The 23,340-nt window shown below is 39.2% G+C and overlaps 1 protein-coding gene across 5 annotated transcripts in view; it reads left to right on the top strand.

Annotated features, from left to right (window-relative positions):
- Positions 1 to 166: 166 nt before the first annotated feature.
- Positions 167 to 23,340, top strand: part of stk32c (serine/threonine kinase 32C) — a 60,367-nt gene continuing 37,193 nt past the window's right edge. For 2 of the 5 annotated variants that reach the window (XM_026309142.1, XM_026309141.1), the window contains exons 1-2: positions 173 to 546; positions 21,733 to 21,788. In XM_026309142.1, coding sequence (XP_026164927.1) covers positions 465 to 546; positions 21,733 to 21,788 — 138 coding nt within the window. In that variant the 5' untranslated portion in view covers positions 173 to 464. Of the gene's footprint in view, positions 547 to 8,362; positions 8,451 to 21,732; positions 21,789 to 23,340 lie in introns of those variants that run through there. The other 3 variants (XM_026309140.1, XM_026309138.1, XM_026309143.1) reach the window with 3 other exon arrangements.

The raw sequence follows: 23,340 nt of genomic DNA, 5'->3' as shown, positions 1-23,340 counted from the left end.
ATGCGTTCACATACTGTGTACATCTACAATATGATGCCACCAGCAGTAGCTACTAGGCGCTTTCATGATATTTCTGTGCTTTTATTTTTAATGCAGAAGTTACTGTAACTTCCGGTTTTGTCCTGGTAAAGTCTAACTCGACCAGCTCTTACTCAGCCTCGACAAACAGAAGTCTCTCTCAGCTACGGAAGACAACTGAGCACTACTGCACCGAGTGCTTTATGGACCTCAGGCTTTAACTAACTATCAGTCTTTTTAAAACACTTTCACAGTCCGTGGGTACCTGCTGCTCTGATCCGGTTTAACATTTTACCTCGGAGAATAAATAAGGGTAAAACAAAGCCAGCAGAACACGGGCACGGTTTGAGTGAAATGTACGGTTATTCTTACTGTCTTTTTAGGAGGGTGACCAACACAGAGCTGTAGTTTCTCTTCAAGAGGCGAGGAATGCAATCTGGGCATCAATGTTTCACTGGGGCAAGTGGAAGAAGAGGATGGGAGCCAACAGTTCTTCAAAGAGACCAGTTTTCGATGAAAAGGAAGATGGTGAGTGAAGGAAAAGTAAAACTCCCATAGATGCTGTCAGTGAACATTATTTCCTTTGTGTCCTTAACAACACCTGTCTAGTCAGCACCACTGTAATAACAAAGCTAAGTTGTCTTAAGTTTGAGCTGGGAATGAAATGCTGAAAGAAAGGCAGTGTTGCTGTTGAGGCTGAATGTTGTCTACATTTAACAAATGCTGCTTTTGAGGAATGAAGTCTAGCTTTTATTACTTTTATTATCTCTTATTTCCACTTTAATTGAGTTTATGTGCAGATAACGTGAATATCTTTCTCACAGGCCAGAAAGTGTAGAATTACCACTCACTCATATTGTGAGGAAATACATTAATGGCTGAATGAACTCTGAAATCTGGACTATTTCAAGACAGAGTTAATTGCATAATTAAGGCAAGATTAGCGTCATGCATGATTGTAATGTTAATTCATGACATCCTGTCAGTGTATGGGAAATAAGGCTCTTGGATGTGCATCCAATAAGCTGATCACTGAATCTCTGAATTTCTGTGATGGATGCAAAAATCCAGCAGTGCTACAGAATTATCATCAGAGCGCTGGCCAAGTTACAGGCAAAACTTGATCAAATGAGGTCATTCCACAGTGGTGATGTGGTCATATGGCCTCTGTGTGTGTGTGTGTGTGTGTGTGTGTGTGTGTGTGTATGTATGTGTGCATTTAGCACAGGCTTATACATACAGGGAAACCTAATTCAGGTTCCAGCTTTCTTTCAATACTCTTTAAGATGTTATACTAATTAAGATTACTATCAAGGGGAGCAGTCATTGACAAGAATACGAGTGTAAGTGGTCTGCCCCACAAATTTCCATTTCTATAGCAGTTCAGTGTGATTAAACATAAAACCTGAGGCTCAGAGCTGAACCTCTCAAGGACTACGATGATGAGTGTGTTTGTCCACCTTGTGAAGACAGAGAGCACCTACCATCTTCATTATCAGACTGAGGTCAGACTCCAGATTGTCTTGTCATTGATATGCGGCAGGTGCCACTTATGTACGACCTAGAAATCGCTAATAACAGTGCTTCAATTTCATTTTCCATCCAGTGTGTCAAGAGTCAGTGCAGTTGCATCATCTGCACCATCACAGCCATCATACGTTTCTTTGTTATAATCACTATCCTGCTGCACAGACTGAAGTTAGATCTGCGTGCGTCCCTCTAATCAGGAAAAAATCACTCTTGTGCTGAATGCATAGTGAACAGCCGGTATGAAATAAAGTGGGTGGGGGTACATATGCATTAAAAAGAGACAACTGTGAATGTCAGTCAGATCACCTTGAACACTTGTCCACAGTTTTCAGTCCTTGTGAGCAGCTGCTTCTCTTTTACACCATTCATCTTTCAAAGAGCTGCTTAGCACTGATAACAGTCGGAGCATCCTGTGGTGCACTGTGCTGTGGATGCTGACTTTATGTGTCTCTTGGTGCCTGTCAGGTCTCTTAGAAACGTCTTGGAAAACAGCATATGGCCCAGATTAGGCAATAATATTCGAGCAGCATTTGGCTCAAAAGGCTGCAAACATAATTAGGTGGTCAGGTTGATGTCTAAGCGTAGCTGCCAAAAAGGCTTTTTTGGCAGATAGTTTGATAAGCAAAGCAAAGCTGTGGAATTGATTGAGGTGCATATCCTCCTCATTCTTGCATTGCTTTTCTCATTTTGACAACACCATATAGGCTGAGAAATTGATAAAAGTTAGTGTTAGAAAAATTGTGCATGTCTTTTATCACCATGACTTGAGGGAAGGCTCTTTTTCTTCTCTCTGGCTGCAAAGCCAACTCACATAACTTGTTAAATTTTAGAGATGGGTATATCCTGTATCAGCAGTTCTTCTATTTTAAGGACACCCTTAACCTGAAAAGAAATAGTTTGGTATTTTGGGAAAATACAGTAATTTTTTGAGTTTTAATGTAGCATCAATACCAGAAATGAGAAAAAAAAAAACTAGTCTGGCTCTTTTCAAAGGTAATGAAATCTGCTTAACAGCATAAAGATGAACAATAAGCAGCTGTGTGTCCAAAATCTAACTGTGACTTATGATCAGCTGATCTGTTTATTGTTAAACAAGTGCTTTAGAAAAGATATCAGCTTGGGTTTTGGTAACATCTGGTGGGTATTTGTTAATAATATAAAAATGTATAGACAAAATGATCAATTAATTAATTGGGAAACCTATCAATGAATTATCCAGAAATAAAATAATAAGCAGTCTTATTGCAAATGAGTTTTACTCCATGAAGTTAATACAGTAAGAGTTGATTGACTCTTCAGTTTAACTAATAGCTAGGCTCCAGAGAAAGGGATCATTTCACGCTCTCCAAGATCTTGTCTGAAATTGGAACAACACTAGCTTGTCACTTTTTTAAACATGGCACTTGTTGTAAAAGTGCTATAGTACTGCAGAGCACAGAGAGTGCTGAACTGATGAATGCCAGCTTTAATTTAGCATGGACATGTACTTAGTGTACTACTTATTTTTTCTTCCAAAGGATTTGCAGAGTATTTAAAGTGTTTTCATGATATGTGCATGCAGAAGATACTTTTAATTGTGTTATCTGTGTATTGTCTTGTTGTATTGTTGTATCTATTTCATTATACGTGTTATGCCAAAGGCAAATTTCCACATCTATGGACAATAAATGTCTGTTTTGTGTGTATGCCTGCATGTATGTGTGTGTGCCTGAATATCCGAGTGTGTGTGACTGCTCTTTCTGTCAAGGGTAAGTGTCTGAGGCAATGAAAGCAGATTTGGTTGAGGATAAAGATAGATGCAGAGAGAGATGGCTGATTACTTGCACTGAATACTGAGGCACTCACTTTCTTTCATGTCTGTTACAGACTCTCAATTTCTCTCACTCACTTTATTCAACTCAACTTCATGGCTGCCTGCAGCTAACTGGACTGCTGCCACAGTAAGAGGCTGACTGTAATTGGCCTTAGCAGTAACACAGTATGTGGGGAATACTGTCCTGGTCATACTCCGGTATCATCTGATCATGGAGCGTGGCCACAGATCAGACTGTTGTGAGAATGTCCTTTAATAGAGACTTGTAATTATCAAATGTATAGTAACAGGCCTATAGGTCTTTATAATGTTAAGGAGAGTATGAAAGTCTATTCATTTTAAAAGACATACAGAGATAACTAATTTTTTTTCCTACTGCAAGCTTTTGTACTCTGTACGTCTCCACATGAGTGCCTCTGGCCTCAATTCTCTTTTGCAATCGGTGGTTCCGTTTTACCAAACATTCTTGAAAATCATATTCTTTCAGCTTGGCAAGTTCTTCATTCACTGCCTTGATCTTCTTAATCTTCATATTCCATGTATGTTGCAGGTGATTTTGGGGAAGGACTAGAAATCAGGGCAGCACCGTTGCTTCACAGCAAGAAGGTCCTGGGTTCGCAACCCAGCTTGTCTGTGTGGAGTCTGCATGTTCTCCCTGTGCTTGTGTGGGTTTTCTCCAGGTACTCTGGTTTCCTCCCACAGTCCAAAAACATGTATGTCAGGTTGATTGGTGACTCTAAATTGCCCATAGGAGTGAGTGTGAGTGTGTGAGGTTGTTTGTCTCTATGTGGCCCTGTGATGGACTGGTGACCTGTCCAGGGTGTACCCCTGCCTTTCACCCAAATAGAGCTGGGATAGGCTCCAGCAGATCCCTGTGACCCTGGTTAAGGAATAAGCAGGTATAGATGATAGATGCATAAATGGATGGACCAGAAATCATAAGCATGAGGCAAGTGGGGTGGGTCATCCAAGATCTCAGATGCATCCATCACTGAAGTTGGTTGATGTGACTTACAAGCATTAAATAATATTTCAATACAATTGTAACATTTAAAATGATATTTGGAAAGTTATGATTACAATCAACGGTTACTTGTTTGGAAATGTATAGTAGAAATGATAAAAACTCATGGGTAAGTCTGACAGTGTTTTTACACTAGAGTGACTGTACCTACTGATACTGTTGACAGCTTTGCATAGTTTCCTTTTGCAATAGACATTTTGAATTGTCAGAGGAGGAAAAGCATGCATCATTGTTTTTTGTCCATTACACCAGTCCTACGGAACCTTATTTGTTTCAGGGTGTGATGTGCAGGTGATGACAGTGATAGCAGCTCTGGTGCCAGAGCGAAGGAGTCTTCAAAGAGATGAACTCAGCTTGATGGTGAGGTGACAACAGAGGGAAGAAAGGTCGCTCCTGCTTGTTGAGGTGTGTGTGTCTGTTTCTGTGCGGGGAAGCAGAGATTAGGACAAGGGGAAAGCAATTGAAGTTGGCTTAGTAGGGTGGAGGAGCAAGGATTCTTCACACCGCCTGCTTGTTTTATTAAGTTCTGTTGTTCTGTCATCGTATTTGCACTTTGCTGATCTTTGCATTGGCAGCGCACACACACCATAACCGTAAATCCTTTTGCCTTTGTCATTGGTAAATGAAAGACTGTACTTGATAAGAAGAGTATCTTATAAAGCAGTAGGCGTCCTTGCAACAGTAGATACACACAGGGTAGTCCAATATGTGACTGTCTGGTTGCACATTTCTTTTATGGAGCATTCAGCCCTCACTCCCATGCATTTGATTACTGAACTAAACCTGAATGAAACTACTACTTGTGCTCGTGCTCAGGAAGCCTTGCATTAAAGGCCTCTGATCACATATCACAAAGTCAACACAAGTTGCTTGACAGACTGGCAGATGGAATCTCTCATTTGTAATTACATTCATTATGCACTGTGTATGTTTGTGGGCAGGCCCTTGTACAGTGTAGTGAGACTCCTGCTTTTCTTTTATCTGGTAACTCAGATATCATTTCCTACAGAAAGGTAATCTCAGCATCCCTGCATTGTTTCTGTGTCTAAGCGCAGTAGTCTGACTGGTTGGCTGCACAGACTCTTCAAAATAAAAGAAATGTCTAGGCTTTACCTTTTAACATTAAGTACTTATCTATCTTTGGTAATTTAAAAATGTTGAAGGGGGATTATTGTCTGTTTGCCAAGCCTGTCAAGCTTTTCATTCTCACTCAGCGCAAATAGTTTACAACAGTAGGTCCTTGATTTCAGAGAGAGCTAGCAGATTTTTTCAGCTGTAGCTTGCCAGGTAATCAAGCTAACACTAGGTACCTGGTCTTGGTAACAATACATTCTCTACCTGACTTCATAATACCTCAAGCTAACCTGTTTTCAAACACTGTACCATGATGAGGTTGCCTTCCCTAATGCAGTTGTGGGACAACACAGTATGGAAACACTACACAGTGTGTGAGTTAATATAACCTGTAACTCCACCAACTAATGATAGTTAGTTATTGATATGCTCCTTGGCCTTGCAACAAGAAAATGCCATTGTAGGTAATTACCTAGACGTTGCACTACTGTATACACAGGTGTGCAGTGATTCCTTTAAAGTTATAAAATTGATAATGGTAGTTTCTTAACTGTAACTTCACATTAAAGATATTAAATTGGACAATTTCTGCAAGTTTGATTTGGAGTAGTATGCACAGTTATATTTAAATGATAGTGTTTCCTTCTGCATCTGTCTGTCTGAGATTAGATTTTTTTTCCAGAAGGCATTTTTACAGTAACTGAGAAAATGAGGACAGAGTAAGGTGACTCTGTTCTGCATAACACTGCAAGCGGACAGGACAAGACTGCCAGCTTTGCTGGCCAGCCTCTTTGATGTCAGACAACCACACCACCCACCACCATCACCTACATAGAGCTTTGAATTTGTTTATTTTGCCAGAGGGGTTGTCACACTTATGTTTACATGCACACAAGATTATTGAGAGAAATTAGGCTAAGACAGGAAATCAGTGAATATGTTTATGTAGCTGTAAAACCCGTGTTTACATGCACTTGGTAAGTAATCAGATTTCTTCCCTACACCCCATCACTTTCTTAACCAAGGGTTTTGGATTTAATTATTTTGGATGCCAGGATGCACCACTACACATAATAATCTATTTTCCCAGCTGCACAAAGCAATATTTTGTCTGTAGTCTTTGCCTTGCGTAAGCTCTTTGGTGAAAATCCAATGAGAAGTTGAAATGGTTACTAGTAGAAATCATCATTTACATGACATTTAAGAAATCAGATTACTGCTGGTTATCTGCAGTAATCTGACTCACCAATTGAACAAATGCACACATATATGTTACTCATTCTTAACTAAACCACTAAAATATGATACTATTAAATCTGACAGAGATGCCTCCCTTCCAGCTGTTTAAGATACCCAAGTGGAGTGTGTCTATCAAAAAACAATCACATTGCTACGTACTGTATACTGTGCAGAAGTATTAAGCACTTTAGATGTTTTAGATTATCATCCAACACCATCAGGTGTCTGATTGGTTCCAGGTTCATTGTGCAGGGCAACAAGCCCATGAAGAACCCACTAGAGTTCATGAATAACTCTAGTTATTCATGAAGAGTAGTCCTGCAGCAGATGGTCTGCCAGGACTGCCACAGAGTTCTGACCTGAGCAGTGTGGAGTCAGTCTGGGATCACATGAAGAGACAGAAACACTGGGACAGCCTGAATCTACAGAGGAACCGCAGCAGCTTCTCCAAAGTGCTGCAAAGTACCAGGAGAAACTGTGTGCAGGTCAAACCAAAGAGAACTGCTGCTGGTTTAAGGGCAAAAGAGAGAGAGAGCTCCAAATACTGATTAGATTTAGGTTTGGCTCCTTTTACTGCACTTTGTATGAAGTTAACTGATAAATGAAAAACTATAAATCGGTTTATAATAAAGCATACCCTGTGTACTGTTACTGCCTTAGACTTTTGCACAGTACTGTAGTTTTCTGAAAACCATGTGTCAGTCAATTCTAGTCAGGTTGATGTCAAAGGTATGTTAAGATTGTAGGGGTTTTGAAAATTGGGTTTGGGTTGAAGCATCATGTGAGCACACACCTGACTATTGAACTAAATATGCAGCTCTGTCCTGAATACCGTTGAGGACTAACAGAAGTCAGGTGTATCTGGGCCAGAACAAAATGTGTCCTGACTGCGTCAGATCGGAGATTGTTAAGGAGAAAAAAACTAGGCCACAGTGTCCATTTCCTCTCACCTTAAACACACACTTAAATGCAGTGTCTCACACACACACTGCTTCAGTTCAAGCATAATGTGGGTGTACTGTTCTGGTGGCACTCTGTCACACTGATATGTTTGGAGAATGCTACAATGCTACAGGTGAAGGCAGTGAAGCCATTTGCTTTGTCTTTTTTTTTGTTCTCCTCTTTTAAGTCCACTGCAAGTGTCTGTCTTTTGCAAGTCTTTTAGTGGCCAGTGATATAGGGAACTTTGTTCTTTCTTCTGGTTAATGTACATGTTTCCAGGCCTATCAAGATTAAAATACATTGTCCAACTCTTCTCCAGTACAGCATGCTTGATTCACCAATGGAATGGTGTGCTGGTGGAGATTGTAATACTTGCACAGAGCAGAAGCTTGTATATTAAACATTTCCTTAAAATGACCTTAGATTATAACTTGACATGTTTTACTCAATGATTTGTGCTACATCAAAACCATCCCAGTGAAGCACATGCTGCACTTTAGTGTATTGTGTATGTTCGTGCGTTCATGTAAAGACAGCTGGTGTTAGAAGCAAAGATGCATTATTCATCCCTCAGTGTACTTTTCAGTTTTGAGGGTCTGAAAATAAAGTGCTATTTTTTCTCAAAATTCAATACCTGAGATTTTTTTTTTAACTCACATACAATATGGAACTCTATTTACAGTACTCCTATCTTTCCTTTCTCTTAGAGACTGCTCTTCCTCCTCCCACCCCACTCCAGCATTCCCTCCCACCACCTCCCACCGAGCTTTAAATAGATCCCTAATGTATCCTTCTGTGAACAGTTGAAAGGTTAGTATGGCATTTTAACCCTGTAGCTTTGTTTCGCTGTGATGTGTCACAGCCCAGAGGTCTGTAAAGACACGTCCTAGAGGATGCATGATAGTGGGTGAGTGTTGAGGTTGGCTCTTAATTTGAAGAACTTGTTCCAAATCCATAGGCAGCAGGGAGTTCAAGTTCACTCAGCAGCTGTCTACGCAGGTGGCGATGAATAAGTCAGTGCTTGTGTATAGTGGGAACAATATGGTGAAATCTCTTTTCTGAACGGTAGTACCAAAACCAAAGTTTTCTTTTCCACAACATTTGAAAGGAATCTTGCATTTTCCATGTTGCCCAGGATTGATCCTGGTGCTGCCCATAAGAAACAAGGGTAAAACGGCAAATGTTGAACTTATGCTGAAGTGCAAAGAATACTGACATTTTTTAAATTGTCTTTGTATTTTTACCACAAAGGAACTATAAAATATTGCAGCATGAATGACAAATGATAGCCTTGTTGCATCTTAAACCTGTAAACAAAAGGTTCCTTCTTCCTTTAACATGTTGTGGTTTCTCTGTTACTCAAATGAATGCAAATGACTTTATAACAATGCTTCAATATAATAACCAGCATTGCTAAGCAGCATTCAGTGTTGCTGGGGCGCTTGAGCCAATCTCAACAGACTTGGACAAGAGGCGGAGTGCACCCTGAACAGATGTTTATTACAGGGCTCACATAATTAGAGACAGACAAGACTCACATTGACACCTAAGGGCAGTTCTGAGTCACCATTTAATCTAACCCTGAATGTGTCTGGACTGTGGGACGAAGCTGGAATATCTGGAGAAATATGCAAACTCCACGCAGAAAGGTCTCAGTGGTCAAAACCCCGTTTGACCACCTTTTGCTGTGAGGCAGCAGTACTAACCACTGCATCACCATGTACCGATTAGTTTTTCAAATAACCAAACTCAAAGGAAGTCTTCTTGTGAGGTCCCTCTCTTTTAATTGACTAATCAATGAATTGATTAGGTGTTTCAGCTTTAAAAGACAGTCGTACTAGCAGCGAGGGTCGCGCTGAAATGTTTGTACCTTTGGCTGTAATGATTATGCAGCTGCTGATCTGGTTTCATACCAGTGGTTTGACCTTTGAGGAGTCAGCAAGGCTGTCCAGTAAATCCATTGCTTTTTCACTGGAGAAACTTAACACCATGCTGCAGTGCTAACTTACAGTAACACTGACTTGCATTGCAGATGACCTACTACATATGTATAGACTGACCCCTGATATAATAACAGGCAGGTAGTTCACCATAAGCCCAGCACAATGCCGTCCTTGAGTTTTATTAATGAGCTGAAACATGATGAATACACAATGTGCCGATGCTGGCCCAGGAGTTGTGAATCACAGTGAATTAATTATGCCAATGCAGGGACTGGGAGATGATGTGGCAGCGCTGTAACGTAACGTACACAGAGACACACACACACACACACAAAGGGACACATTACCATGGCAACCTCAGAAGTTTTCACACGGTCCAGATGATGTTTCTTTGTGACAATGCTGTGCATGTGAGAGTGCCCATGCTGCAATACAGAATTATCCTCTGAAGTGTTGAAGTGTTCTCGTCTTGCTCCTGCCTCGTATTGACAGCCTGTAGACGTAAGATACAGCCACTCATAGTGATTTCTCTGTGTACAGGTCTGATTTCACATCTCTTCTTTCATTCTCTGCGGAGTGCCCCTGTGTTTGTGAAGATTTACTTGACATCTGTTCAGCATTTTTTCCTCATTCAGTTTTACAACTACAAAATACTGTGCTTATTTACACATACTTACATAAAGTTTACAGGTAATTAGAATCACTAGTTTTTACTTTAAGTACATTTTGCTAATATTACTTTTGTACTTAAGTAAGGCTTTGAATCCATTTTTTTTTCTTGTAGTGAATTATTTTAACAGTGGTATTCTTACTTTTGCTAAAGGACTGCCTTTGGATCTGTAATGATATTGATACTTGCCTTATTAAGCGCATCCAGTGTCTGCACTTCTGTCTCCACTTCTGTTCGGCTCGGTTCACTTACAGCTGTGAGCTAATACTCTCTTGTTAAGCTAAATACAATGTGACAGCATTGGTAGACTTTTACTGTGAAACTGGTAATGTTAATTATTTGACATCAGTTTGCTAACATTATTCAATATTTACTCCAAATTCTGTAATAAGACGTGCAAATCTAAGATTGGTGTACTTAGTTTGGGTGTCAGAGTTGATGTTGTTGTCATCACTACTGCTAAACAGTAGATGTTACTCTGCAGGCATCCAGCAAAAAGCCTGCTCTGACAACAAAGGATAGAGTGAGAAACATCCTAGATTATTCGCCTTCATGTCATGCCATTCTGAGGTGCTTGAGCAAAGACCTTGTTCACAAAACGGTAGAAAGGTAAACTAAGACAACAGAATTCAAAGTGAGGAAGATATAGAGAAAACTTTCTGAGATAGAAAACCACACAGGTCTGGGGGTTAGATAGCGGGTGATGAATGAATGATGGGTGTAGCATTGAACAGACATGGCCACTCAGGGAAAATCAATAGTTTCTGTCGTTGGCAAGGAAACATCCAATGAAACATTGGCAGCTGATGTGCACATACCTGATCTGTGGCCTTTATTGATCTTTAAGGCACCGTCAGTTCAAATTCATTCTAATTTGATTAGTAACCTTAGCAACAAGGTACACTTGCATGAATCATAGGCTCCACTGGTTGTTTTTGAATAGAGGTTCGTCACATAAGCGACGCACACAAATACAGCCAGACAAAAAAAAAAAAAAACACACCAATCAAGAATTAATGGCAGCTTTGATTTTCCAACAGTATAACTCTTTTGTGTCATCATAAAAGCCATCCAGCAGATGAAGATCAAAATAAATAAATAAAAACACTCAAGGTAATTAATGAACATGCGAGGAGACTCAAAGACACTATGGCACAGGAAGTGTCAGTTCACCACTGGAATTAAAAACAGAGTTGCAGTGACACACCCTTCATGTACATCTCCCTGCCCTTTTTCAATTATCAGTCGAGATCCAAAGCTACAATTGTCACGCCCGTAAAGACAATGAGCTCTATACAGCTCATGAATATTCATGTGGTGCTCTGTTTAGAGAGCCTGCAATTAGGCTATATTAGCACGCTAGTGTACGAGGGGAAAATGATGATGATGGCTGCTTGGTGATGATAGTGATTTAAATAAACAAATTCATCAAATAGAGCCTTCAGCACTTTTCTGTTCTGTCGCTTTGAAATTTAAGACCGCAAGTGTTTGCTTTTTGACACCAATTACAAACATTTCAAATCTCATAAGTAAACAGGGAAACACCATGCTTTAATGAACCTGCTTTCAGAATGCAACACTTCTGCCTTTATCCTAAATAAGTATCTACCCAATTTCAATGTTAAAGCGTTGAATTTTTTACCTGACCCTTTATTTATTTATTTATTTTTTTGTCTTTAGCAGATACACTTTTGTGTAAAAAAAAAAAAAAAAAAGCACCACTAAGAGCATGTTGCTAATGATGATGCTTCAAGTCACCATATTCCCCTTTATCTCAATCCAAGGCACAGGCCATGTTCCCTGTACTGATCAAAGAAGTATCTTCCCTCTACACTGTAATGACAGTCCCATCAATACAGAGCAAAGAAGATTACAAATGAGTTGCATTGTACAGTATGTCTTCCTGCATCTGTCTCTCAGTGCATTCAATTGGATACTCAGGATCAAAGACTCTAGTGTATCCCAGTTGCACCTCCACTACTACAGACTGTAAAATATGACTTACTACTGCAATGAAATATTCAGTAATCACGTGGGAGAGGAAGCCGCTGTAAAGCAAACTGTTATTTCAGAGCTGTTCTTACTATGATCCTCGTTGCACTGTGTAGTGTCACTTGCACGGTGTCACATGAGCTCGGGCTCGCGTCTTTCTGCCACTGTGTATGTAGAGATGCTAAACTGCCACCATGAGAAATACACAAAGCATGTAGCCCTCATCACATCCACCGGTGCCTGCTGCTGGTGCAATAAAGCTGCCAAGCATACGGCAGAGTGGTTGCATGCACTGTGTATGCAAATGGAAATCTGTCAGCAAAATCTGAGAAATAGATTGTATATAGGGTGATAACATAGTTCAGAGGCAGACAGCATTGGCTTGGATTAGAAGCAGAGGCATAGTCTCAAAAGACAGAACAGGAAAGGATCGATGCTAGGAGGTTTTTTGATCCCAGTCCAACAGCCTTGTCCACACCGGGTACAATCACTCTGTGATTTGATGGCTGGGTCATACTCTAAATGTACTCTGCATTAACATTTCAGAGTTCAATTTGTGTGTTTTTGTACCTTACATTTGAGAAGGCATTACTTTGATATTTATTAAATTATTATTTCATTTTCAGATAGTCATTCCACCATTATTGAAATAATGATTCATTATGTGCCAGTTATGCTGGGCTTTGTGCACACTGTATCCACCTACCACGTTATTAGGTAGACAGTATGTACTGTACAAAAGCACTGTTATGACAACACTAAAATCACCAAAGCAAGCTGTCATGAATCATGAACATACTAGTGCTTTCCCATCTTCCACACAAACTTTCAGCTGGTAGCACATCACTACATGAAGTAAGTAAAAGAAGAGGTTGCTCTGAACAAAGCGATATCCAGCATCTTTGTGTAATGAATAAATCATGGTCAGTCATTATCAATAGTTTATTTAATTGAATTATTTTTCTTAAACATCAGAATAAAATGAAAAATCACAATATCTTAGCGCATATGGTGACATCATTAAATGTCTTGGCTTTTCCAATTAACAGTCCACACAACCATAATATTGCTCTTTAATTTTCTTTCTATCTGACTATTGCAACTCTAAATAGCATAGAAAGTTAAAATGTGTTATTACTGTATGACATAGTCCACCAGTCCAGATAGCACTGACTTTAGTATTTAAATGCAATCACAATTGGTCACAATTTGCTAACATTTTAAGGGATTCTTATCTTTCTTGTATGTATCTTGCAGTGTTGATTTAGTTCAATACAGACCTTTGAATTAAAATAAATCAAAGTGGCTCAAAGCTCTGCAGCAAAGTACAGATGTTGATTCTCTATGATTTGTAGTCTACATTACAACCACCTCTCTATTGTATTTAATGGTTTTACATTGATCAGTGTGCTCATTCTACTACTGACATCAAAGATATTAAGTTTCCCCCTAGTGTTGCCCCCTTCACAGTCCTTGGTAGAGTTCTAGCTCAGCTTGATTTATCCATTTCAGGTCACAGTGGAACAGTATCACTGGTCTGGTTTATTGACCATGTGGCAATTCTTTTCTAGCCAGACATACCCTCCCTGGAGAACTCATGAGGAAATCAAAGGCTACATACTGGAGAATGAAATCTTGTGGGTGGTGTGTTGATTTACTGAAAAATGCACCAGTACTTAATCAGCTTTTCTGTGGTTTTTCATTAAACCCAACTGCATTTCAGTTATTTTCTCCACTGTTGTTTGCAGAGGAAAACTTGATGGGATTTGGGAGAAAATAGCAGAATGAGCCATTTCATTACAATTCATTTTCAATAATCGTACTTACGAAAGGTAGCTCCTGAGAAATCTTCTCATACTGATCCCACTCCAAGGTCTTAAAATGCTCCAGATCTTTTTTCATTTGTCATTAGCATTTTTTACATTTGTCTGAAGGAACCTATATCTTGTGATACCACTAAGATCTAAATACAAATCTTTTAAATTAAAAATAGCATTAGATTTTATTTATTTATTTTGAGATTCAGACTTTGCGATTCACATATCTTAAAAGATGTAAAGTGTCAAATTTAAGATCTAAGCTAAATGTTTATTTTCGTAACAACTGTTAAAGCCACAAGTATTCAGAAAAGTTATTTAGTCATGAATACATTTATGTGTGAGTCTGACTAAAACAGATGTCTAGCCCCGAGTGCAAGAGTCATATAAAAGATCTGCACACTGCACTAACAGCTTCCAGCACATTTAATAGTGTAACATTTGGATCTAAGATCTTCCTCTGGCATCAGCAGCTGAACACCACAAAAGCAGAATAAACATTAAAATAAAGACAGAAGCACATTCATCTTTCAGGTGGCTATGATCTGCATTATCGAAGGTCAATCTTCTCACAGACTCAGCCAATCAGAGAAATGCTGGATAACACTGGCTGCTTCTCCGATATGGTAAAATGTGCGTCTCTGTAGAGTGGACAGAAATATGTGAAACCTATCAGACAAAATGTATGAAATGTAATACATCAAGAGTGATTTATTCAGACAGACAATTTGAAAACAGTTGAATTGTTGAAGTGAACATACACACTGAACCCCACAACACACTGAACAACACACTGAACCCCAAATTGCTCTAAGTAAGCACCAGCACTTGCAAAGGGCAGTGTTTGTTGACCATACTATAGGCATCTGAGCTATAAAACTATAGAGTTTGATTTGATTAAGGTTCAGTAATACTGAGATCTCAGTATTATATTTCTGAAATACATCTCAATTAAGACAGTGCTCCTAGCACTGCATATTCAAAGTAAGATCTCCCTTCTTACTTCTCTTACAATCTTTTAGCTACAGCTCCTTCGGGTGAGCTTATAGGAGAAAAATGTCAGACTTCACTGCACTCCAAATAATAATGTGGTTCTTTTTTTAAGGAGCCAAAAGAAAGACAATTAGGAGCAACATCATTTTCCTCTGGGTGCAGTTAAGACCCAGAAAACAAACTGATGCATGTCTGCTCATACAGAGGTGATTTGTGTGCTGGGCCACACTGCAGCTACTGTGCTTCATCACACATAGCAATACCACAGAGAGTCCTGTTTACTTAACTACTGATGCTACACAAATAACATACCTACAACTTTGAAGTGACAAGAGTTGAAGTCGTAATTCATTTGCATTTTTGCCTGCTCCTTCACCCAAACCCCTTTATGCCTGGAGAAGGGACTGTGATGGTGATTAATATAGAACATCTCTGGAAAATTACATTATCTTAGGATTTCTAATTGATACCAAAATATGAATATATAAACTTTGTGCCCCACACTAAATTCATTTCTGTTTTTATACATGCATTGGTTGTTTTTAACATGTCAACATATTCTGCCTCTATGTGTTTTCTCAGTTGCTAATAGTCTTTTATTTTGGCAGTCTTAACTCTGACTAGCAATATTGCAATTTCTCTTGATGTATGTAGAATTAATACCATCTGTGTCCTGTAACTGTTACTCTGTGAGCTGCAGTTTGTTTTATTGCTTTATAAAAAATTAACCAGTTAAGAAATGTTGCTTCAAAATGATTTCCTTCCCGACCCCAACACTCCGCAAGTCTGTATTTCCCAGGGTGTAATTAGCAAGGTTAATGATCCCTTTGCCTAATGTATTTTTTATGGTCTTGAAGGTGTCCTCCATGTGGTTCACCTTATCTAGCTTTCCCTCTTTCCCACTGTATTACAATTAACTGCAGGCGTTATAGAAATATGCAGAACTTTTGATCAGTTTGTGGGAAGGCCGTCATCCACACTGCCAAGGTTATTGATTTGTTATTGCTGTAAACACAGTCTCCCTTTGTATCCGTGTAGTGCAAGTAGACTTGTAATCAGTAGAAAATTAAGTTTGATAATCCATAAATTAGAAAAGGATTTTTAGCACAATGCCAAATATTAGTTTCTTGCTGTCATGCTGCTTTTAAATGTGAACATTAGCTGTGTTTCATTGTACATTGAAAATTGAATATCTCTAGGTTATATGCTGTTTATTCTAAACACACATCAGACATTTGGAGGCCTCACCCTTTGTTTTGGTAAACTTTGGTGAACAGTATTTAATAATTTTAAAGACATTTAAAGATTAACTCACAGATTTATGCATGTTTGTGCCATCCTTTTGCTTCCCAAGTGTTTTTCTGCATTGGTGTGTCTCATGCTTATGACACCCCAAATTATGCAGTTATGCGATGCAGTTTGTCATAGTGAGATGCTGGAAAATTAGAGAGAAAAGACAACCTGGCAAATGATTAGAGGACATATCCTGATTAATGTATATAGAATAGCTAAGTGGTTGGCTCTGGAAATTAAATTCCTGTTTATTTTCTGTACAGTCTGTGCAATGGCTGTGCGATGCTCCTGCTTTCTTCTTTGGCTTACAAAATAAACCATAAAACAAGTTTAATATAGTAACCATGATGAGAAATGTTATTTTAGCCCATCCCATGATCTTTTTCTAAACCTAAGTTTGTTTGTTAAGGGTTTGTTCATAACCCTGCCATATGCTTATGATTGTTTCCATGGCAACAGAAAGGGTGGTACACTTTCTAGTGGACCGGTTATATGAAACAAATGATTGTTACCAAAGGTCCAGTGAGAGTGTCACTGGAAGGATCATATGGTTCATCGTAGGATAAACAGCTTATATTACTAGGATGTGTTGTTTTACAGAGTTTGGAATGATATGCAGTGCTGTTGGTTGAAAGCCAAAGTGTAAAGTGTCGTAATTGTTGCAATCTACAGCTCAAGTTGATTCACTTTTAAATTCTGGATCAAATTTGGATGAATTTAGCAGTTTCAGTTTTGATGATGATGATGTTGATGATGGTGATGATACAATGATGGCATATTTTGCTGTAGTTCTGACATGTTCTCCATAGCGATGGTATATCAGTATACGTGTGCCACGCTAAAGTGACCGGAGTCTCTTGAGTTTCAGTGAAGAAACATTAAAAACAGGAATACAGGATGGGATGAACACATGTAGAACTATAACGTCTTTCAACTTTTAACTCTGTTTATGATGAAACAAAAGACAGCAAGTTCCTTTTTTATTGAGGGCTGAATTATGATTTTGGCTCAATACATGAACACACACACACACACACACACACACACACACACACACACTCTCAGTCCCTCTCACACTTAAACTTTCCATACCCCTGGACTTGGGCTTCATGTCAACATCAGCTCCTCCACAGTGGCTGATCACCCATTGAGGCCCCCCCATGGAGCCTACTCAGCACACCATCCTGGTGTGACAGCAGCTGCCAGCCCCTACAGTGGAATAGATGTTGTTCTCCCACTGTCTCTGTGGTACATCGGTTTCACTCACACTAAATGCTGCAGTTGTCTGCAGGGCTTGGCTGTAGCCTTTTGCACAGCATCCACTGACACTTCTTTTTTCTAACCCTCTCACTCAGCATTAACTTAGTGGTTGTCTTTAGCACTAATTCACTGTGAAACAACACACATTTTTACAAACCTCATCAGAAGAGCAGTTGAAGTTACTTGGAGCCTTTCATGGGTTTTCAGGTGAATGTACTGTGTGTACAGTTTGGAAATCAAACATTTGAAGCTGTGAAAAAAAGCCCTGCACACTCACTGACACAACATTCGGTGAATGCTTAGTCACTGAGGACTTGTTAACAGAGTTGACGGGTTCTCAGCTGAAGACAGCCAAGGCCAGTAGTGAACAATAAACAATTTGAGCTGCTGTGAACCCATTTATTGACTAAAGCGCAATCACGTCGCCTGTGCTGTCAGTGTAAAGCTTGTATGACATGAAAGAACTATAACGCCTCTGACATAATTCTTCCTCCCAGTGTGTGGGAGCCAACCTGATACATGGGAGGGGGGGGGGTCTCTGATGCTGAAGAGGAAATGCCGTGTCTGCCCTAATTATTCCCTTAGCAAGGAAGAAGGCCCAAATCTATTCTGGCTCTGAATCTGAAAAGCAGTCCTTTCAGTTTAAAAGGAGGGGACTACTTGTGTTTCGCTTTCCATTACCCGATGACTCATACTGCGAGAAAGTGCTGCGATGCTGGGGACATCGATCGATGGTTAAAAAAAGGTTGAGGTGGATGGTTAATTGTGCTATCTGTCACACAGAATCATGTCTGTGATAGTGAATTAGCATTTATTGGCTTTCCTTTTTTAAACATCAACATGTAGACCTAGATTTACACCATCTTACACAAATTTACAGTGTGACAGTGTTGTACGAAGGCTGGCCTCTAATTAGTGGTGAGGGTTTTTTCTTCATGATAAATGTTCACCCACCTGTGGAAAAGAATAAAGCCTGATGCAATAAACCAATATAAGAGAAACAATCATAACCTTGCTTCTCACAGAATTTATGTTACTGTTTGATAATGTGGATATAATGAGAATATGTCTAAATATTATGTAGATCAGTACAGTACTAAGCTTCATTGCTATTGGGATACTATTGGATATTATACCTTATGGAAGATGATGGAGCAAGTGTTTGTCCATGTATTTTTGTAGATGCTACAAAAGCAACGTTGGTTATTACCTAATAATGATTTTAAAGATATTTTGGTATTTACAATTTAACATTGGCTCCCCACAATGGACACAGTTTTCTAAATGAGGAATATAAAATAAAGGCACTTTGAAACAGTGAGCCATTTAAACAACATCCCATGAAAATTGACTTAGCTGTTGTACAAAGTACTAATAGTTGTCATATCAAAGAAGGAACTGGATGGACATGGCTGCCTGAGTGTGATTTTAAGACTGTTCAAAAAAATTGTTTAAGTTAATGCAATGTAGAGTCGGCAGGAAAGCCAGAGGGAAACATGTCATTTTCATCTGGTGAGGAAGATGTACTGAGATACTTTAGTTAAGTAGAAGTAAAAATACCACAGTGTAATAATAATTATAATCTTACACCAGTAACTAATATATATTCTTACTGTATAATTTGAGTTACTTTCCATACTGCTGGGTGGCTGGTGAGTTTCCTACCCAAGACCAATAAAGCTTTATTACAGTAATATTCTTCTTCTCCTTTCGGCTGCTCCCTTCAGGGGTCGCCACAGCGAATCATCTGCCTCCATTTTACCCTATATTACACTAATATTGTGTTTTGTATTATATATCTGATTCCAAAACATAACTAACGTTATAAAAGAAATGTAGTGGAGTGCAAATCTGATATTTTTTATAGAAATGTAGGGAAATCAAAATGTTAAGTAGCAGAAAATGGAAAAACTCAAAATACACATAGCTCAAACTGTATTTTAGTATAGTACTTGAGTAAATGTATTTAGTTACCTTCCACCACTGTACACTGGGCTGTATATCTATATTTACTACATTTCCCTTTATCCCGTTAATGCTACGTGAAGAGCTATGTTCATGGTACAGTGTCTCTGTGTGCACCAGGGTGCAGTCTGAGCCGTGCCATATGAGAGGATTAGCCATGTACATGGGACTGATCAGGCAGAATCCACACTGGATTAGTCTTCCAGACAAAACATGCAAACCACACCTTGTGTCTTTTTTGTGTGGAAGCTGTGAACATTGCAAGGTTTGCCTTCTGATTCAGCAATGGGGTGCACAGGTCAGCTGGCAGTGGGTCTGTGTGAAGGAGCCCAGCATGGGCTTTCTTCTCTCATGATGACGCTTTGTCTACACGGACATGGGGCTGAGCAGATCAGGATTCAGAAGCTGACTGACTTTTAAGGAGAAGCTACATGAGTTAGCATCATGCCTGCTGTGCTCCCAAGAGCCTGAAGCAAAGCTACACACACACACACACACACACACAGATAGTAGCAGCATGACTGATCTGTGGTTTAAATCATTACTAATGCACTAATAATGTGATAATGAAAGGTGCAGTTATGGCTTTATGAATGTAAAGTACGATTGCCCTGTTAGTTTGAAAAATTACAATTTGATATATTTCTCACATCGCCCTACTGTAGAGTTCAATCAAAGCCCTTCTGACAATGTTTCAACAAAAGTCGAATATTATCTTATACAGGGGTTTCTTCTTTTGCTCTCTGTGAGTAATTCCTCTGTACCATGCTTCAAGCTGTTCCTTACCCCTCCCATCCAGCCACCCTCCTGCTCTTAGATTTTACTTTCTCTACCACACAGAGGACAGCTCTATCAATCAGCAGAACGCACATCCACTGAAGAAGGCAGTGAGCCAAGACATCTAATGGTGCTATTGCACATATTGCTATAACAAAATAAGACAAATCACTGCAGTGCTGAGAGATGGGTGTTTTTGTGAAATCAGACTCCTCTGCCTTTGTCTTTTCTCTGATCTTTGTACCAGATAAGCTGGAATTACAAATTAAGCATTTTCATTTAGTGATTTTGGTCTTTTTAAATTTCTTCTCATTTGTTTTCACAAATGTAAGTACTAGTGCTGTGTTGGATCTTATTTCAGTGTCTTGTCAGTTGTGACAGGTCGAACATGTTTTCCATGCACTGAATGTCATTAGTTCAACAACACTAAACAAAGTTATGAGACAGAACCATACAATAGGCATGCAACAATTACAAATTTTTTTTATTTTTAATCATTGCAGTTTTGCAAGATCACACATGTTTTCCATATCCAGTTTTGGATTTCTGCCTAATGGAAAATAATGTCTTTGTTCTATGGCTTGTGAAAGCTCTGGGTCAACAGTAATGATCTAATGTACAGTACAGTCAGAAAGTATTTGGACAGCAACATGTTATTTGCTCTGTACCTTTTGATAAAGAGGCACCTAATGAATTTGGCTTAATTTGTTGTTACCAGAACAAAAAGGGTTTATTGAGAGTCAAAACATACTGACACCATTAACAATCGACCACTTCTACTTCAACAAATCTCTTCCTGTTTCCTGAAGGTACAGCATGAACTACAGATGCCTGGCTGCAACAAAGTGTATGAAAAGCAGGCACAGTGTCAAGTGATGAGGTTGACAGTATAGCAATCTCTTAAAATCTCAGTTAATGTATGTCTCAGTATGTATATACAGTAGCTGCATTGCAAATATGCAAATGAGCTTGTGTCTTCATCCAGGGACTTTTTGAGCTGGTTTTAGTTATTTTCCATAAGACTGAGCTGTTATGGTTAGGTATTTTGCACCTCTTCTCCTTCACCATCACCACCACATCATAACATGAACACTGTCAGTCTAGCTGTTTAACAGTATGCAGAAAGACAGACCTACAGACAATAAAACCTAACACCAAACACAGTGTTGCAAGGTCAAGTCAAAAAACAAACAAAGGCCTGTAGTGCCTTCATCTACATCAGATGAACAGTGGAACCTGTCAGTCATTGTTTCAATTTAGATCAAATGTGCTGAAACAAACGAATGTGTCGCTGTGTTAATACACTGCATGTCATGTTCGCTGTCAGGAAACTTCATGCTGATGGACTCTTTCTTTCTCTCTGCCTCTCTTTTTCTTCACAGTGAACTTTGACCATTTCCAAATACTGCGGGCCATCGGGAAGGGGAGCTTTGGAAAGGTAACATAACCTCCATTTTCCATGCAATATCTGTGTGTACCTTCAATTATACCACCATAGTCATTATCTCCTTGAAAGAGTAGGCCAGGCACAACAGACAGTGAGAGATTACACTCTTTCTCCTCATGTTATGGTGCTTAAAGGATAAATAATTTTTATATTTTAATAATAATAATGAATACAGATTATATAATTCTTTCTGTACAGTCACGTAGAGGAGAGCCAATTTACTTTTCTTCACATGCCTGTGAACCTGTTGGGAGTTTTGACCCCATGCCTCCATTTAATTACAGAGCGGCATAATACTGTGGCTGCATTTGTCATCGTGCTCAATGGTTGGGCTGAATACAACAGGGAGAACTACTTGGCATGTCTCTGTGTGTGTGCTGCATATTGTGAAACCAAATGACTGCAGTTTTTTAAGCCTTGTGTCAGGTGCCAATATCGTCACTGGTGGCCATTGTTGATAAAATAGACATTTTGGATTAACTTGTGGGCCATTTGTTAGTTGAAAATTTCCTTTGTGTTTGTATTGAATGCTTCTATGAATCTTCAGTAACAAATTCAGGGCATAGTGTGTGCGTTTGTGTGCGTTTGTGTGTGTGTGTGCATGTGCTGACACACAATTGGGCTCCAGAGATTGGAATAGTTTATCTTCATTTTAAATCCCAAATATCACAGCTAATATTTGTTCATTATACTTGTGTCTGTGCATGCCTTTGCAAATTTTCTCAGCTTTTCTCATCTAAAAACATTTTTTTTTTTCAAAAACATGTCCCTCTGTTACATGGAAAGTCATTGCCCAATGCTGAATACATTAGCATGTGAATATATGTAAATTCCTTACTTATTGCTTTGTTCCTTCAAGCTGCTGTCACTCCCCTTATGATACTGAAGGGAATCTGCAGGAGGAAATACACTGCACGCAGGCCTAGCTTCAGTGACTGAAGCAGGATAACCGAAATTCACAAAAGAACTTGAAATGCACTCTGCTGTCCTTGCTAAACATAAAAAATACAATGAAGTTTCAGTGGCAGGGTCTCCTTTCTGCTTTAGACAAGACAAGTCAACTTCTTCATACAAGGGGTGGGGAAACAGACACCCTCCTTGCCTGCTTTTAGTTGAAATATCTGTAGCACGGTCACTTCCACACATGCTTCTATGGAAGTGTCATACACACACAGACTAACCACATTCACACAGTCAGACAGATGCTCCAGTGTCCAGATAAAGTTTGTCCTTGTGGTATGTCATCTTGTCTGAGGTTTTGGGCCCATTGCAGCCTTGCTCTGTTTTCCTGCTGTTTCTGAATACTTAACAGCATGAGTCTTAGCTTCCCACAGAACACGTCAAAGCCTGTTGGTGTGTGAATTAGTGGAGATGTATGGGTTTTAACCTTGACCTCTGGTTGGCATGTATTACAAAACAAAGCTAACAATAATTTCATGCAATATGATTATAATGAATTATATTAGTCTAAAATGAACCATTAACTGCTATAAAACTACCATCTGACAGTTAATTGTATCATTTTTAAGTTAAAATGTAGGCG

This window comes from Mastacembelus armatus, chromosome 15 (assembly GCF_900324485.2).
Source record: "Mastacembelus armatus chromosome 15, fMasArm1.2, whole genome shotgun sequence".
In the NCBI taxonomy this organism is placed as follows: Eukaryota; Metazoa; Chordata; class Actinopteri; order Synbranchiformes; family Mastacembelidae; genus Mastacembelus; species Mastacembelus armatus.
Note: the sequence above shows the minus strand (reverse complement) of the source record. Positions and strands in the feature narration are given on the sequence as shown.